This window comes from Phocoena sinus, chromosome 10 (assembly GCF_008692025.1).
Source record: "Phocoena sinus isolate mPhoSin1 chromosome 10, mPhoSin1.pri, whole genome shotgun sequence".
Classification (NCBI taxonomy): Eukaryota; Metazoa; Chordata; class Mammalia; order Artiodactyla; family Phocoenidae; genus Phocoena; species Phocoena sinus.
Window position 1 is genome coordinate 71,986,421 of NC_045772.1, and position 20,021 is coordinate 72,006,441.

Consider the following 20,021-nt stretch of genomic DNA (forward strand, 5'->3'; position numbering starts at 1 on the left):
GCCGCGAAGCAGCTGGGCCTGTGAGCCATGGCCTCTGAGCCTGCGCATCTGGAGCCTGTGCTCCGCAACGGGAGAGGCCACAACAGTGAGAGGCCCGCGTACCGCAAAAAAAAAATAATAATAAAACATATCAATCTAGTGTCAATAACATTTAAATACAAGTTTGAAAAATATTTGCTACAAATATGGCATGAAAATATTAAAAATCTTGCTTTATAAATTGGTCATAACAATTTAAAGAAAGTAATTAATAGTAAACAAAAAAGAATATAAACAGAACTTCATAGAACTGAAACTAAGTAGCTATTAAATATAATATATTCATTGCAATAGTAATTAAATAATAAAAATTATGAGATAATATCTTTGCTTAATTAATGATAAATTTTTGAATAGCAAAATGCTAGTAAAAAAAGACTTGTTTAATGATAAAATGTGGGCCTCGCTATTTGGATAGCAATTTGGCAATTGTCAAGTGTTTGCCAAGTCTTTGAAAAGTCCTGCCCTTTAATCCTGTATTTCCACTTCTAGGAATCTTTTCTAAGAAAAACTTGGAAATTCAGAAAAAAAGGTCTGTATACAATAATATCCATTATGATGTTATCATAATACTGAAAAAGGAAATATGGGGAGTGACTAAATATAGTAGCCACATTGTTATCTGTGAGTCCTAGTGATCAGGTTATATTAATCATTATTTTCCATATCTTGGGCAAATCTCTCTTTTAGATATTTTCATGATATAGCTTTAATATCTTCAGCTTCTCTTATCCTATAATTTTAATGGTGCTTCTAATAATATGAATTTCTGTATCACGAAGTCAGTTTAGAAGTTAAAACATATTTATTTTCTTTCTTTTATTTAATTTAACTTTCCCTAAAAATCCATATTTAGCTTGGTTCTTCTTGTTAGTTTTGATGTAAACCTACTTATTTTTGGAGAAGGACATATTTTTCTTGGAATTTAATCACCATTCCTCTTGCTCCCTATGACCTCCTGACTATCTCTGGGGTAAAAATGTGAAAACAATATTTCCTAGATTCTCTTGACACTGAGAGGCACTAAGGGGGTGAACTGGGAGGTCATAGAAAAGCAGAAGCCACTGCTGCTCTGGCTGTGGTGGGCAGGACTGTGGGCCTCAGCTGATATCAAAGGAAGGTGGTACCACTGCCTTTAGGATTCATCTGTGGATCCCCTACTTTGGGACTCCAAGCAGATGGAACACCAGGGGGGGTTCCTTTCAACTACTTTGCTTTTCTTAAAGCCAGCAGACATTCATTCTCACAGTTCTTGTAAAAGGTTTTCTTTTTTAAGACTCTAAATTAAATTATCCAGAGGTTTCATTTTTTCCTGAAAGCTGCACCATCTTTCACTGACAGAAGAGAGAGGGGAAAGAATTTTATAGTATATGTGGGTCGATCCTGATTTTATTGGAAACTAGTTCAATCATTATAGAATTGATCAGAGATCTGTAATCTGTTGATTAAAGCTATTGATAGTCTAAGGGCTGCTTGTAAAATGGGTGAATTCCCTCCTCATCACCAACAGTGTTTAAGCTGATGTTGAGAGAGCATAAGTCATCAATGTCCTGCAGAGAATTCCAGCCCTTGGGAAGGAGTTGAACAAGTTGGTCTAGACATTTTCCTCCAGCAAGCCTATGAATACTTTTATAATATTTTTATCTCTAACTTTTATATTCCACCTGAAAACTTTTACAAGAAACATTCTAAAATGTACATTTTTACCCTCTGAATAGTATGTAATATCTTCTTTAGTTATTTATCCTAAAAAAGATCTTGTAATTTGCTTTGCTTTGCAGAGCAAGAAAAAAGTAAACTATCCTATATTGATTCTTTCTGAAGAAGAATCTGCTTGTGCTGATTGGGTTTCATACTTTCTCTTTACTCACCAACCCCACCAATTCCCCTTTTGTTCCACTCCAATTTATTTTCTGCACTATAGCAAAAATGATCTTAAATCAGATTGCATCACTCATCTCCTAAAGGCTCCTCGATGTTTTCCCATTGAACATAGAATAAGGTACAAACTTCTGACAAAAGCCTTTAAGGACGGGATGAGAGAGAGAGTTAAAATGAGAGGAGAAGGGTATGAGATGAGTCTGAGATGGAATCAAGGCCGTTCATGGCTTTGCCCCTCTCATCTCTCCAACTCATCCCACACCTCTACGTAATGGTCACACTGGTCTCCTTGAACATGTCAGGCTCCTTCCTGGTACCCAGCACTCTTAGCCCCACTTGAGGGGTCTGGCTAGTTCCTTTCCTTTAGGCTTCAGCCCAAACATTTCCTACTTAAGGGAGGCTTGAACTGATCATCTCATTTAAATCAGTTTTACCTCTTTTATTCTCTATATTAGCCACTTATATTTTCCTTATAATCCTTAATAAAGCTAAATATAAATAAACTTTATTATTTGGTGTTAGTTCTTTATTTTCCTGATATCTACTAGTTTTCTTATTTTTTAAATTGATTTACAATGTTGTGTTAGCTGCTGGTGTATGGCAAAGTAATTCAGTTTTATATATATATATAGTTTTATATTTTTTTCCATTATAGTTTATTACAAGAGACTGGATATAGTTCCCTGTGCTATACAGTAGTTACTTGTTGTTTATCTATTTTATATAGAGTACTGTGTATCTGTTAATCCGAAACTCCTAATTTATCCCTCCCCCACCCCCTTTCCCCTTTGGTAACCATAAGTTTGTTTTCTATGTCTGTGAGTCTTTTTCTGTTTTGTAAATAAGTTCATTTGTATCATATTTTAGATTCCACATATAAGTGATATCATATGATATTTGTCTTTCTCTGTCTGACTTAGTTCACTTAGTATGATAATTTCTAGGTCTACCCATGTTGCTGCATGTAAGCTTCAGAGGGCTTGCCAATTATTGTAACCAGTAACCTAGCAGAATGCCTGACATATTGTAGGTGTTCAGTAAATGTTTAATGAATGAATCAATTTCCTGGAGAGTAAAAGTATTATACAAATATGGACTATTTTAAGAGTAAGGTTTCTTTATCAGAGGAAAATACTATTTGCACATTGTAACACTAAAGTATAGCTTTAGAGACTAAGACCAAATTTTATAAAACAAAATTATTTTGGTAGTTAGTAAATCTTGGAGTATTATTTTTAATTTTCCCTTCTATTTTTATAATGTATTCCACTGATTAATTTTCCTATCAAATTATGTCTGAATCTAAGTAAATGAACAAATTATGTTGGGACTGTTGTGTGAATTTACTAGTAGCTAAAAAATCCATTGGGGAAGATTCAGGAGAACCTGAGTTAATTTAGATGCAGAGATGCCATCCATGGCCTGACAAAGTGGCAAAATCTGCTTCTAGAACTACTGCTCAAAGCTTCTGAAGGGTAAGTAAACCTTTGAGAACTCCCTTTGCTGGGAGTTCCTAGCCCTGTCCATCAACTGCTGAAGCAACCCTGAGTCATTCATAGAGCTACATTAACAATAATCAAGGCAGTCACTGTTCTAAGTCAAATTTAGAAATGTGAAAAAATATGTTTGTTCAGATAACTTCTCGTCCTTTTTCATGTTTTTTGTAAAACGAGGAATGCTATACAGTTGAAAAGGTTTTAAGTGTGTAGTCAGGACTGAATGGTAATAAAAGGAATTTATATTTTAGAAGTAATTTTAAATGTAAGCTACTTGTCAGCCTAGAAATACATAGGTTGAATTCACCCTCTTAAACTCTTGAATCCCACACAACATGTAGCAAAGTAAAGTAAAATATTTGGTAATTTCAATAGTTAGGGTGATAGCATTTCATGAATGATAATATCTGATTGTGTCATAATTACAAATACAAGACTTTAAAGTTATGATGATGGACCTATAAGAATGGCAAGCAACTGTAACATTATTGTCATATAATATACCATTCCAAAATTTTAGGTTCCTAGTTAATTTATTTATTGAAACCTATTTTTCCAAATGATACAGGACATTTACAAAGTTACAGATTTGGGGATCACTTAATTATATAACATCCTGTCATTAAAGAAGGCAGGATAAAGTAAACCTAAGACCACCATGCATATTACCCTCTCCTTCTATATACAGACTATTGTACAAAATTAGATGCTCAAACTATTTTTTGGTTTTTGAAAATGCTTACCAAGGATATTTTGCAAAATTGCTGACATTAATACTTTATGAATTTTAATTTCATAAAGTATGCATTAAATCTAAACATTCTGACTATCCTCTTGTTCCTTTTATACTACACTACTTACATGGGTAATGGAGAAAGGAGCATGTGAGTAATGGAATCGAACATCTAAAGGTTCCACCTAAAGACTGGTTTACTAGCCCTTTGTCTTCTGCTACTGGGAAGAAAGGAAAAAGTGAAAAAAAATTGTTTTTCATCAGTATTGAAGTCAGTGGCTTTGGTTTTATATATATAGTTTAACTTAATAGCTTGGAGTTACCAAAAATAGTAGGTTAAATGTTTAGATTACATCATCTATGGTGACATCAGGATAAATTACATATTTATACAAAGACATGAAGTCAACAAAATAAATATATAGTACCTTTAAATCAAGTGGAAAATATGCCTTGTTCTTTTAGAACCTACCATAGACTTTACCACTACCCTCTTTCCAGTCCAGACCATCATCATCTTAATCCTTCTATGGCAATAACCTTGTAATTCATCTCCTTATATCTTACTCCCCTACTATATATATTTTCCATAATCATGAAAGTGATTTTTCAAGTGCAAATATCTTATCATATTACTCCCACCTTAAAGATTTCAAATGACTACTTTTTGCCCTCAGGAAGAAGTCCAGACTCTAAAATGCCCTTGAAAGTCTTCATTTGACTAAGTTAGCTATAGTGTGTTTAAAACTAAAAGAAAAATAAAAGCTCAAAGTATGCACATTCACACATTAGTAATGAAATACACGTTTCTCTGTGGACATTTATTTATGACCAAAGATCCTTATTAATCTATATTCTAACATTTGTAAGTGAATGTCATAAGCTAAATTAATGTATTAAAATTTATATTTAGAATATTGTAGCTATCTTCACCAGATTCTTAATTTAACTCACAATGATCTATAAAAACAAAAGATTCTTAAAAGACAATATAGAATGTATTAGACATAGTATGTTTGTGATGAAACATTTACAGTATTATGTTTGCCTCACTGTGAGCTATAAACATCTGATAGGGAACAATTTATTAAGACAGCAGCTGACAATGTTCAGGTCAGAGATAAGTGGAGTTACAGATCTCCATGTCTAATAAATTTTCTAGAATATCTCTAAGTCTTAATCTTTGTAAGAATCAAACTTGTGGATGAGTATGTCATAATGTAAATCACGTACCCTATGGGAAAGCATTATCAACATTCTAGACATCTAAATTATAGTTTAAGTTGCCAAATTATTCTTATTCTATACAGAAATCATGAATTTATTCAAGAATTATTTGTTAAAACCCTGTTATGTTCCAGATATGTCCTCTGAGTGCTGGGGATTCAAGGGTTGAACAAGGCAGGCAAGAGCTTGCCTCCTCAGAGCTTACATTCAAGTAAAGATAAAGATAGACAATAAACAGTATAAATTAATAAGATAATTCTAAATAGCTATAAATATTATGGATAAATTTTAAAAGTGACATGATATGACAAAACATTGGAGTAGAGGGCTATCTCACATTGATGGCTGTATAATAATTCTTCATTGAGAAGGTGACATCTGAGCAGAAACAAAAATGACAAGAATGACCTGCTGTGCCAAGATCCAGAGAATCCCAGGCAGCAGCAAGAAAAAGTACAGGTGGTTAAAGGTAATACGAACAATGTTGGTATGTTCAAGAGGCAAAAAGAGGTCAATGGACCAAGGGCGAAATCAATTAACTGAGCGGAGAGAGTTTGGCAGGGCCAGATTATAAAGGTAAGTGGTGAGGAATTTAGATTTCATTTTATAGGATATGTTTCTAAGAGGAAAGTTATATGATTTGACATGTTTGAAAGGATCAGTCTGGCTGCTGCATAGGGAATGGACTATAGGAAGTCAAAACTGGAAGCCTAAAAAATTTTTAGAATTGTAATAGAGCCAGCGAGGAATGAATGTGATGTGGACTCGAAGGTATGTGGAAATGTACAAATGGTAGTACATTTTAAGTATGTAAACTATGCCTCACATATTTTAGGCATTTATTGTATATTTGTTGAATGAATGAATCAATGAATGGACAGCATAATGCATATAAATATGAAAATGTAGCAGTGTATTATATTCATGGCTACATATTTTAGGCATGAAAACTGAAACAAAGGAAAGTACTGGGAATCTTTTAAACTTATGAGAAAGCTTAAAATTTTCATTTGTATTTAAATGCTTTTTTCACTACAAATAATTTAAACAATTTGAAAATAAATCCAAACTTAAATGAGAAAATTCTAGAATGGTGCTATTCACCAAACATCTGACATTTCCTAATGTTAATTCTACAGGTTTTTTTTTTTTTGTACAGTTATGGTCAGATTGAGATAAATAATAGAAATTCTGCATTAATAAGAATATTTTCCATTATTTAGCGAAAAAAGAGGAAACTATGTTTGAGGTTTCTAAAAAAATCATACTCTGTGTCTTCTGCACATGGGCTGTTTACACTGGGCAATCAGACTATAAACTTCGTGCGCTGCAGCTGGTCCATACTACCTTCCAAAAAGCAACCATTACATTTTAAGGAAGCTTAAGAGTTAGTTGTTGAAAACACTGTTATTAAAATTGAAATTATGTAAACTTATTAGTTAAATGAAAAAGTTCAAAACAAAGGTAGTAAATATTCGGTCTCTTCACTTCCTAATTATTTACTACATTTTAATTGTCTTCAATGCTCTTGAGGTTATGCCTGTTGCATCTGTATGGTGACAATCCTATCACAGTGTGCTCCTAACCACCTCTTTCCAACTCCACATTTAGTGACATCATGTGGGAAGCTTGAAATCGGACATGATGAAATATTTACATCACAAAAATTGGCAAACACTATAAACCAGGGCTTCCTCCTACCCAGGAGAGTCAATTGTTTAACATTTACCAGCACACCACTAGTTATAACTGTACTAATGCTACTGTCACTGCTACAACATCTGTCCCTGCTAAGAACTTCTATAGTCTAAATTCCAGAAACTACGTTCTGCTTTGCATTAGGAATGAATCAAGGGTAAAAATGAAGAGGGCAACAGTGTGCCACTGCTGGCTTTTAGACAGGGAAGGCCAGTGTTCAAAAGTACTTTACTTAGTTTGTTTGCATTTTACCACCCTCAAAATAATGTCCACATTTGCCTCTCATTTCCTTTTGTGAAACAGCCCTGCTAAGTGTGAAACTATTGAAGCTGTGTGTTATCAAAGTTCAAAATTTAGAAAAAGTTTCAAAAATAAAAAGATGCCATTTTCTCCTATTAAAATAGTGATGACTTAAAAGAAAGAGACTAATGTTGGAGTGGTGCAACATTAGTACTCATACACAATGATAATAGGAATATAAGTTGATAAATATTTTAAAATAAATTTTGAAATATAGAAGTAAAACTCTTTAACTTATTGTTTAAATTTAACCTGCAGAAAGATTTAAATTTAACCTACAGAAATATTTATAAAAATGTACTCAAAATAGTGTTATTTATGATAGGAAAAACTGAAATGGGTAGATAACTTTTGTACATTTGTTTGAGAGAATATTATGTATAATTTTAAATAAAATGCATAAAGTTTTCAATGACATGGGGGATGTTCATAAAACATAATTGATAAAATTTGGATATGACACGATATATTAAATCACATGAAACTATATATGTATATAGGTTAACTAAAAGTAAATTCCACTGAACATTAGTTAAGCAGTTAGAGTGTTTGGAATATGACTATTTTCTTTTCCTTTCATATTTTCACAATTTTCTAAAAAGACATAATAATACTGTCTAAACTAAAAGTGTTTTCAATGTAAATAATTTGAATTTATAAGAAAACCTAAAATTTCCATTTGTATTTACATGCTTTCTCACTACAAATAATTTAAATAATTTGCAAATAAATCCAAACATATTTTTGAAAAGTCTAGAATAGTACTATTCACTTAACATCTGACATTTCCTAATGTTAATTCAACAGTTTCTTTGCATAACCATGATTGGACAAAAAACACTGGAATTGTTTCAAAGGATTTTTATTTTAGGTTCATATGTAACATATTCATCTATTTAGCTATAAATCACCAAATTTTCTTCTAAATCAATTATTGCCATCTTTGCTTTAGCATCTTCTAGCACTTCATAGTCTCATAAAATTTTCAAAATGACCTTAATTTTAATTCAGTATAATTAAACTATACCATGCATACAGTGTGAGTGAAAATATCAAAAGTTTTAAAATTAGTAGAGTTCTACAGGAAGAAATAACTGCCTTAAATATTTATTTCAAATTAACCAATGCTGTGAGAAATAATTAGAGTCTGCAGAAAAGGAATAGCTATACTGAGACAAATAGACATACTGGTAAAGGAAGGAACTATCATCTACTGTCTTTCTATCTTATTATATTAATATGTGTAAGATAAAGAAAAGGGGGTGAGAAGAATACTGATAATTGTCCAGTGAATTTCCTTTTGATATAAGAGAATTTTGGATATTATTATCTAATGATCTAGTATTATGTACCATTTTAATGCATTATGGTATTTTAATTGTGCTTTGCTGTCCGGATAATAACCAATAGTATCTGATAGGTTGCAAATGTACTTTGTGACTCATAAAGGGAGAAGTTTCAAGTTTCAGGGCATCCTTACCATTTCAAATCTACTTACAAATGATACTGATATTAGTGTGAATATCAGTCCCACATTTACCCTTGAGAAGTCATATGGGCCTAGAACTTACGAGCACTTAATTAAAATGTGCCTTAAATGATTGGCTTACCTGAAATTTTGACTTGAGACACCACTCCATCTCCTCCATCACTGTGTGCACGAACCTCTACAACATATTCTCCATCCCTGGGGATTGGGACTTCTATGGAGTGTTTATGAGTTGAATACAGCTTGCCATCATGCTGGCCATCAGGTCTATAGAGTACCTTTAAAAGTTTCAAAATATTTATATTTAATAAATTGACAATAAGGAGTCAATGCCCTAACATTAAAACCAGAATAAAAACACTTATACTTTTATTAATAAAAAAAAAATCTTAGGGAGCTGTGTGTAATACTAGCTGGAAAATTCATGTTATTTTTAATTCACAGAAATTGATTTCATCTATTTTTAGGGTGATCCAAGAGGATGCATCTTAAGCATCTAAATTTTATTTTTTGAAATTACCAAAAGAGAGAGAATGTGTCATTTTATGAAAAAGGTAAAAAATGAGGGCTCTTTCAATATATTAAATTAGTCTAAAAAGTGCCTAGTAATTAAAATTTTTTCACACTGTTTCTAAAAGTTAGTGTTGACTGAAAAATGTGATAGTGTGATATAGAGAATATATAGAAATAACCTTTTTTTCCATTTTTGTTCATTTACAGAGGGTACCTCATACATCAAAGAATTCACTGTGTGTTTGGCGACACTATCTTAATCATTGTCAAACAAAAATGGATTCTTTCTTTCTCTCTTTTTTAAACACTAATTATTCTAACAACTCTATTCTTTAAAGCAGTTATTCTATCTTGCTCATTTGACATAGTATTTTTCTAGAATTCACTGAAGATCTTTTCTCATTTCAAAATTTATCATGTCATCTGATTCTGCTTCACAGCTAGAATAAAAGAGAGCTGGATGGGTTTTGGAAAAAAAAAAAAAAACCAAACATCAGTCACTCTTTGTAAGAATGAAGCTTGTGTGGGAAATAATCTAGTAATCTTTTATATACCTTATATCCTGTCACTGTGGATTCATTTGATAGTGCAACCACATGATCCCAGGTGATTATGTAGCGTGAACCAGACCTTACGGAACTGATGATCCTTGGAGGCTGGCTTGGAGCTGTGAAAGTAATAACATGCAACTGGTAGTCACCATATCGAATTTCAATTCTGCAAGCTGTGTCACATTGGGAATTATAATACTGATAATGACGTGAAAACAACAATGGCTAATTCTGATGTTTGTACTGTTTGCCTGGCACTATGATATGCACTTTACATCCATGGGTTCATTTAATGCACTGGGACCCTGGGAGGTAGGTAATAAAATGATCTCTTATTCTCTTCTCATCAACCTTCATTTGGATGTCTCTCTCCACCAGTCTTTTTCTTTTTTCTTTTTTTTTGCGGTACGTGGGCCTCTCACTGTTGTGGCCTCTCCCGTTGCGGAGCACAGGCTCCGGACGCGCAGGCTCAGCGGCCATGGCTCACGGGCCCAGCCGCTCCGCGGCATGTGGGATCCTCCCGGACCGGGGCACAAACCCGCGTCCCCTGCATCAGCAGGCTGACTCTCAACCACTGCGCCACGAGGGAAGCCCCTCCACCAGTCTTTTGAAACTTCTGTTTTCAAGGTCATCAATCATCTCCACTTGGCCAAATCTAATGTCACTTTTTTATTCTTTTAAAACTTAGCATCTTTGCAGTATTTCACAGAGTTGACCTTCCAATTCTTTCTTGAATATCTTTTCTTAAATTTCATAATCTCTTATAATCTTTCCTCCTATCTCTCAGGTTCTTCCTTCTCGTTAATCATCCTTTGCTAGCTCCATGTCCTCTGCCCAGTTTCCAAATGGTGGAATGACTTAGGACTTGACTCTGAGCACACTTCTCTCCTCTATGTATGAATCTTCTCTAAACCTCTCACCTGGGCCCATGGTTTTGAGTACACACAATTTTATCTCAAGCTCATCTCTCTCTCGACCTCTAGACATATATGTGCAACTTCCTATCTCCTCCTAAATGTCTAAAAGGTTTCTCAAATGCAATATAATCAAGACAGAACATTTACTATGTACCCCCAAATCTGTCTTTCTGTGAGACTTTACCATATTTACTAAATGGTACAACCAAACCCCCAATTTCTCAAGCCAAAATCGATTCAGTCTTCCATTCTATTTATTGCCAACATCCAAATTAGCTGCAAATTTTCAACTCTGCCTGCCGAAAATTTTCCACTTCTTTCTATCTCCATTATCACCTAATGCTGGCTACCAACGTTTCTTCCTCAAATACTAAAAAAGGTCTCCTAATTTGCTATTCTGCCTCAAATACTAAAAAAGTCTCCTAATTTGCTATTCTGCTTTCACTTTTATTCCACCAATATCCATTGTCTACCCACAACAATTAAAAAAAAAACATAAATTAGATATCACTCTCTGCCTTACTATCTTCCAATGATTTCTTATCACACTTAGAAAGAATTTTAACTCCTTACTATGATCTATAAGACCCTTCTTATTATGACTCCAGCACACTTCTTCCTCCTCAACTCAGAGCCTATGCTCTGGGACTATTGGCCTTTCTACAAGTAAAGCATACTGCACTCTTTTCATATAAAGGCTTTGTGCTAGTTATTTTATCTGCCTGATAGAATCTCCTCTGCAAAGACTTCCTTCTCATTACTCATATCCTAGGTCAAATGGCATCTTCTCTAAGAGGATATTCCCAACCATCAGATTCGAATTTGGCTCCCACCCAGGCAGTTTTAAATTGTATTATCTGTTTATTTATTGTATTTTATTTATTACTTAATTCTAATTGAAGTGTAGTTGATTTACTATATTATATTACTTTCAGGTGTACAACAGTGATTCAATATTTTTATTGATTCTACCACTTTAGAAGTTACAAAATATTGGCTATATTCCCTATGCTGTACAATATAGCCTTGTAGTTTATTTATTTTATATATAGCAGTCTGTACCTCTTAATCCTACCCCTATTTTACTCCACCCCCTTTCCCTCTCTGCACTGGCAACCACTGGTTTGTTCTCTATATCTGTGAGTCTGCTTCTATATTGTTATGTTCATTCATCTGTTTTATATTTTATTCCACATATAAGTGGTAACATTAAGTATTTGACTTTGTCTGACTTACTTCACTAAGCACAATACCCTCCGGGTCCATCCACATTGTTGCAAATGGCAAAATTTCATTCCTTCTTTAATGGCTGAGTAATACTCCATTGTATATATATACCACAACTACTTTGTCCCTTCATCTATTGATGGACATTTAGGTTGCTTCCATATCTTGGCTGTTATAAATAATGCTATGAAGGCTGGAGTGCATGCATCTTTCCAAATTAGTGTTTTTATTTTCTTCAGATATATATCTAGGAGTGAAATTGCTGGATTTAAGTTTTTTGAGGACCTTCATATCACTTACATTAGTGGCTGCATCAATTTACATTCCAACCAATGACATACTAGGGTTCCCTTTTCTTCACATCCTTGCCAACATTTGATATTTGCAGTATTTTTGATGACAGTCATTCTGACAACTGTGGGGTGATATCTCATTTTGGTTTTGATTTGACTTTGTCAGTGATCAGTGATGTTGAGCATCTTTTCATGTGCCTATTGGCCATCTGTATGTCTTTTTGGAAAAATGCCTATTCAGATCTTCTGCCCATTTTTTTAATGGGTTGTTTGTTGCTTTGATGTTGAGTTAAATGAACTGTTTACATATTTTTGATATTGTTTATCTGTCATATAATATGCACATATTTTCTCCCACTCAGTAGGTTACCTTTTCATTTTTTCAATGATTTCCTTTGCTGTGCAAAAGCTTTTAGGTTTAATTTGGTTCCATTTGTTTATTTTTGCTTTTGTTTCCTTTGCCTGAGGAAACAGACCCCAAAAAATGTCAAATAGTATTCAGCCTATCTTTTCTTATAGGAATTTTATGGTTTCTGGTCTTACATTTAGCTCTTTAATCCATCTTGAGCTTATTTTTGCATATGGTATTAAGAAATCTTCTAATTTCATTCTTTTGCATGTATCTATCCAGTTTTCCCAGTACCACCTATTGAAGAGACTGTCTTTTCCCCTTTGTATACTCTTTTTTTTTTTTTTTTTTTTTTGCGGTACGCGGGCCTCTCACTGTTGTGGCCTCTCCTGTTGCGGAGCACAGGCTCTGGACACGCAGGCTCAGCGGCCATGGCTCTCAGGCCCAGCCACTCTGTGACATGTGGGATCTTCCCGGACCAGGGCACGAACCCGTGTCCCCTGCATTGGCAGGCGGACTCTCAACCACTGCGCCACCAGGGAAGCCCCTCCTCTTTGTATACTCTTGTTTCCTTTATCATATATTAATTGACTATAAGAACATGAGTTTATTTCTGGGCTCTCTATTCTGTTCTATTGACCTATGTGTCTGTATTGTGCCACTACCATACTGTTTTGATTATTGTAGCTTTGTAGTATAGTCTGAAGTCAGCAAGCATGATACCTCCAGCTCTGGTTCTTCATTCTCAAAATTATTTTGGCCATTCAGGGTATTTGTGGTTCCATAAAATTTTAGAATAATTTCTTCTAGTTGTGTGAAAATGTCATGGGTATTTTGATACGAATTGCATTAAATCTTCTCTATTGATTTATTTTGGTCTGAATTTTATTTATTTCCTCTCTTATCTTTATTATTTCCTTATTTCTGTTGATTTTAGACTCTGTTTCCTCTTTTTCTAATTCCTTTAGATGGTAGTTTAGGTTGTTTATTCAGATATTTCTTCTTTCTTCACGTAGGCCTGTATGGCTATAAACTTCTCTCTTAGAACTACTTTTGCTGTGTCCCATAGATTTTGAAAAGCTGTGTTTTTATTTTCATTTGTCTCTAGGTATTTTCTGAATTTCTCTTTGATTTCCTTCATTGACCCATTGGTTTTTTAGTAGCATGATTTTTAGTTCCCTAGGTTTATGTTTTTCCCATTTTTCTTCCTGCAATTGATTTCTAGTTTCATACCATTTTCACTATAAAAGATGATTGATATAATTTTTATCCTCTTAAGTTTTTTGAGATTTGTTTTTTGGCCTAGCGTGTGATCTATCCTGGGAAGCATGCCATTTGAACTTGAAAGAAATGTGTACTCTGCTGTTTTTGGGTGGAATGTTCTATAGATATCTATTAAGTGCGACTGGTCTAATGTGTCATTTAAGGCCACTGTTTCTTTTTTTTTTAATCTTTTTTTTTTAACATTGTTATTGGAGTATAATTGCTTTACAATGTTGTATTAGTTTCTGCTGTATAACAAAGTGAATTAGCTATATATATACACATATATCCCCATATCCACTCCCTCTTGTGTCTCCCTCCCACCCTCCATACTCCACCCCTCTAGGTGGTCACAAAGCACCGAGCTGATCTCCCTGTGTTATGCAGCTGCTTCCCATTAGCCATCTATTTTACATTTGGTAGTGTATATATGTCAATGCCACTCTCGCACTTCGTCCCAGCTTATGCTTGCCCCTCCCTGTGTCCTCAAGTCCATTCTCTATGTCTGAGTCCTTATTCCTGTCCTTCCCCTAGGTTCTTCAGAATCTTTTTCTTTTTTTTTTAGATTCCATATATATGTGTTAGCATACGCTATTTGTTTATCTCTTTCTTTTTTTATTTTTTTGTGGTATGTGGGCCTCTCACTTCTGTGGCATTTCCCGCTGCGGAGCGCAGGCTCCAGACACGCAGGCTTAGCAGCCTCAGCTCATGGGCCCAGCCGCTCCACGGCATGTGGGCTCTTCCCAGACCAGGTCACGAACCTGTGTCCCCTGCATCGGCAGGTGGACTCTCAACCACTGTGCCACCAGGGAAGTCCTGTTTTTCTCTTTCTGACTTACTTCACTCTGTATGACAGACTCTAGGTCCATCCACCTCACTACAAATAACTCAATTCCGTTTCTTTTCATGGCTGAGTAATATTCCATTGTATATATGTGCCACATCTTCTTTATCCATTCATCTGTTGATGGACACTTAGGTTGCTTCCATGTTCTGGCTATTGTAAATAGTGCTGCAATGAACACTGGGGTGCATGTGTCTTTTTGAATTATGGTTTTCTCAGGGTATATGCCCAGTACTGGGATTTCTAGGTCATATGGTAGCTCTATTTTTAGATTTTTAAGGAACCTCCATACTCTTCTCCATAGTGGCTGTATCAATTTACATTCCCACCAACAGTGCAAGAAGGTTCCCTTTTCTCCACACCCTCTCCAGCATTTATTGTTTGTAGGTTTTTTGATGATGAAGGCCACTGTTTCTTTATTGATAATCTGTCTGGATAATCTACCCATTGATGTAAGTGGGATGTTAAAGTTCCCTACTGTTATTGTATTAGTGTCAATTTCTCCCTTTTTGTCTGTTAATATTTGATTTATATGTTTAGGTGCATACATGATAACAAATGCTATACCCTCTTCTTGTATCACTTCCTTTACCATTTTATTATAGTATGCACTTCTCTATCTTTTGTTATAGACTGTATCTGTTATGAGTATTGCTACCTCAGCTTTCTTTTAGTTTCCATTTGCATGAATCTCTTTCCACCTCCTCACTTTCAGTCTCTGTGTGTCTTTAGCTCTGAAGTGAGTTTCTTGTAAGTAACAGATAGATGGGACTTTTCCCCTATTTAATCAACCACTCTGTGTCTTTTAATTGGAGCATTTAGTGTATTGACATTTGAAGTGATTATCGATAGATATATACGTATTGCCATCCTGTTACTTGTTTTCTGGTCGTTTTGTAGTTGTCTTTTAGTTTCTTCCCTTGTGGTTTGATTTTCTCTATTGGCATGCTCGTGTTCCTTTCTCTCCAGTTTTTGTGTATCTATAATTGTGGGTTTTGAATTGTAGTTACCATGGAGTCCATAAATGTTGACCTACAACTATAACTACTTGTTTTAAACTGATAATCATTTAAATTCAAACACATTCTAAAAGATCTACTTTTTAAACTCCCATCCACACATTTTCTGTTTTGATGTCATATTTTGCTTCTTCATGTTTATCCTTTAACAGTCTATTGTGGTTATAGTTGATTTTATAATTTTCATTTTTTAATCTTCATAGTTGCTTATTTAAGTGGTGATCCACAGCCTTTACTATATATTTGCTCTTACTAATAGGGTTTTTTATTTCATATCAACTCTTACTACTTGTTGTAGCCTTTTCTTTTCCACTTAGAGAAGACCCTCTAAAATTTCTTGTAAGGTTGGCTTTGTATTGATAAACTCTTTTAGTTTTTGCTTCTCCTATCTCTCCTTCAATTCTGAATGATAACCTTGCTGAGTAGAGTACCCTAGTTTGTAGGTTTTTCCCTTTCAGCACTTTAAATATATTATTGCCACTCCCTTCTGGCCTGCAAAGCTTCTGTAGAAATATCAGCTAATAGCCTTATGGGGGTTCCCTTGTAAGTGATTCTTTGTTTTTCTCTTGCTGCCTTTAGAATTCTCTCCTTATCTTTAACTTTTGCCATTTCTTTATGATATGTCTTGGGTCTCTTTGGGTTCATCTAGTTTGAGATCCTCTGTGCTTCCTGTATCTGGATATCTGTTTCCTTCCTCAGGTTTGGAAACTTTTCAGCCATAATTTCATCAAACACACTTTTGACCCCTTCTCTCTTCTTCTTCTGGGACCCGCATAATAAAAATGTTAGTAAGGGGGCTTCCCTGTTGGCGCAGTGGTTGAGAATCTGCCTGCCAATGCAGGGGACATGGGTTCGAGCCCTGGTCTGGGAAGATCCCACATGCCGCGCAGCAACTAGGCCTGTGAGCCACAACTTCTGAACCTGCACGTCTGGAGCTTGTGCTCTGCAACAAGAGAGGCCGCAACAGTGAGAGGCCCGTGCACCGAGACGAAGAGTGGTCCCCGCACGCCGCAACTAGAGAAAGCCCTCTCACAGAAACAAAGACCCAACACAGTCAAAAATAAATAAATTAAAAAAAAATGTTAGTATGCTTGATATTGTCACAGAGGTCTCTTAAACTGTTCTCAATTTTTTAAAATCTGTTTTTCTTTTGCTGTTCTGATTGGATTATTTCCATTATTCTATCGTCCAGATTGCTTATGTGTTCTTCTGCATCATGTAGTCAGCTGTTAATTCCATCTAGTGTTTTTCATTCCGGTTATTGCATTCTTCAGTTGTGACTTGTTCTTTTTTACATTTTCTAATTCTTAGTTAAGATCTTCACTGTCTTCATCTATTCTTTTCCCAAGTTCAGTTAGCATTCTTATTACTAATGCTTTAAACTCTTTATCTCTGCTTCATTAGTTGTTTTTTTTTACAGAGGTTCTTTTCTTTTTCTTTTGCTTGAAACTAATTTCTCTGTCTTCATATTTAACTTTCTCAGTCTCTTTGAAATTAGGTGAAACATTTAACTATTCAGTTCTTGAAGGAGTGTTTTTGTGTTGTAGTGCCCCTATCAATCTCTGTGTGTCCAGTGTCTTTGGTGGGAGAACTGGATCTGAAGTGAGCATGGGTCACATCTCCTCTTATGGTGTGCTGGTAACTATCATTCTGCTGGAATGTGGGATTGGAGACAGAAGGACTAGATCCAGAGCCAGGTGTGTACTGGAGCTTCTCCTATGCTCAGTGGCCATCACCACCCTACTGGGGGCAGTTTTGAGTCCCAAGGTGCTGGAGCAGAAGCCCTGAGGGTCAGGTCTAAGCTGGTTCCATTCCCTCTAAATGTGTCCTCTCCCTCCCCACAGCAACAGAATCATTGCCTCAGAGGGGAGCAGTGCTAAAGCAAGGGGGCTAGAGTGGGTGCCCAGTGTAGGCCAGAGCATGTGATAAGACAGTCCTGGCAAGCCAGTCAGAGCTTGAGACAGCTCCCAATTCGGAGCCTCTGTGAACACAAGTAATGGCTGCCATTGCCCCATTCAGATGCAGTGCTGGTTCTTTTCCAGTTCCTTCCCCCACAACTGCACACTCTCCTTGGCAATGTAGACTTTGTCCTATCTGGGAACTTTTCTGAAGAAGGCAACTGGTGCAGGTTGGAACACATTCTGGGAAAGCCCAAGAAAAGCCATCAGAGGATTTTCAATCTGATTCCTCTGTCGTGTTCCCAGGAGTAAGCAACTGTGTATGCACACTCTTCGTGAGTGGAGTCTTGTTTTCTACAGCCCTCTTGTAAGTCCCACTGGTGGTTTAATCTGCTTTGGGGACTCATCTTCCTGGTGTTGGACCCCAGGATTGGGGTGTCTGATATGTGGCTCAAACCCCTCATTCCCCAGGAGATCTCTGAGTCTGTGATATCCCCCTCTTCTTTTATGTCCCGTACTGGGGTCATGAGTCCCAACCTGATTACTTCTTCTCCCTTCCTACTTGACTCCATGTGGATATTACTTTATAGCCTTGGTTGTAGAAGAGTATTTCTGCCAATCTTCAGTTTGTTTTCAGTGAGAATTGCTCCATGTCTAGATGTATTTTTAATGTGTTCACGGGGGGAGGTAAGCTCAGGTCCTCTACTCTGCCATCTTGGTCTCCTCCTCCCATATTATCTGTTTATTCACTTTATTGTTCTGTCATCTGATGTTATACTTATTTATTTGTCATATTTCTCTCCATCTCTCTCTCTTCCTCTCTTTCCATTAGTTTGTTAAACCCTTTGAGAAGAGGATCTGGGTCTTGCTTCATCCTTTCTGTATCGTCAACACTTAGACCTGTTCTGGGCATGTAGCATATTTTTGATGAATGAATAAATTGAACAAAGAACAAATGATGAATGCTCTTTTTACAAATTAGAAAGCTGAGGTTTAAAGATTTGATGTAATGTGTCTACTGTCACACATTGAGTAAGTGATAGAGACAGATTAGAAACCCCTGTCTGATACCAAAGCCTGGATCTTACCACCATGTTTTATTATTTCATTAGAACTTTCTTTTCCCCCAAGTGAATTTCATAAATTTTCAAACTCTGATGGTAATCATGTCTTCAAATTCTTGTGAAGTTTCCCTAAATTCTGAATATAAGTTCTCCTCTTCCATCTGTTCAACTTGGGTTCAAAAAAGAGCTATCATAGTGAAGTCAGGAAGATGGGTATGACCAAAAAATGTGAGCAGGGCAGGTGGTCTTGTTATATTAACAATGAGAACATACAGTAATAAGAGAGTGAACATAATGCTACAACATTTAACTTGTATTTCATTGTGCAGTGATGAAGGTTTATAAATCAAGGCATAGAAAAATTATAGAATTTTTATTTTCTCATGTTGTTGATGCATTCCTATAAAACCAAGTTTAAAACAATAACAAATTAATTGTCTAATGATACAAAATTTTGTGGGCAGTCTTTACAAAGGGAGGTTCTGTAATGGAGCATTAAATGTGTGAAGGTATTCTCCACATTTTTTCATCATCTACAATAACTATCAATGCTTTTGTTTGTTTTTGTTTTTGTTTTTTTAAATCTTGTGTGATTTTTAAAGGTTAAAATTGAAAACCAAAAGTGCTCAGACTGCTGGGTAGTAATTTTCTCTCAAATATACCTGCATCATCACTGAACCAATTGGGAGTTTTTGACAAGTATAAAATGCAAATATTGAGACTCACGTGCTTTCTTGGTGAAGGTCTCAATCATATCACTGGGAGGTCCACACCCTGCGCTATTGCAGGCTCTGACTTCCATAAAGTACTGGGTGTCAGGCAGAAGGTTCTCCAGCCTGGCAGAGTATTCTTGGCTAGTGACTTGCACTCTGTGTGCAGCTGCTTCTTTATCATGGACAGCCCAGTACCGAATCTGCAAACATACAAGTTGAGTAATATTTTTTCATGATTCAGACGCTTCAGTTGCAAAAAATTCTTTTCAAGTTGTTCTGACACTTGATGTTGGCTGAGCATCATATTCTCAAATGTTACTTAATGTTACTTACGTTTCTATCAGTCTTAGAAAATGGCAAGGCACACAATGCATATCTGATTAGAAGTGTCAAAAGCAAATTAAAGGCTCACCTCATTGCCTGAAATAGTCACACACAGACGAAAAAAGAGAAAAAGCCAAACAAATGTGCATAAGGTTTGCTCTCAAACTATAAAACTGGTTTCTG

The 20,021-nt window shown here is 35.5% G+C and overlaps 1 protein-coding gene across 3 annotated transcripts in view; it reads right to left on the reverse strand.

Moving 5' to 3' along the window:
* The window catches only part of CNTN1 (contactin 1), a 374,843-nt gene that overhangs the window by 35,919 nt on the left and 318,903 nt on the right, over nt 1–20,021 (reverse strand). For all 3 annotated transcript variants that reach the window (XM_032645482.1, XM_032645483.1, XM_032645481.1), the window contains 3 exons: nt 19,528–19,714; nt 9,931–10,043; nt 8,985–9,141 (listed from right to left, as the gene is read on the reverse strand). In XM_032645482.1, coding sequence (XP_032501373.1) covers nt 8,985–9,141; nt 9,931–10,043; nt 19,528–19,714 — 457 coding nt within the window. The remainder of the gene's footprint in view (nt 1–8,984; nt 9,142–9,930; nt 10,044–19,527; nt 19,715–20,021) is intronic.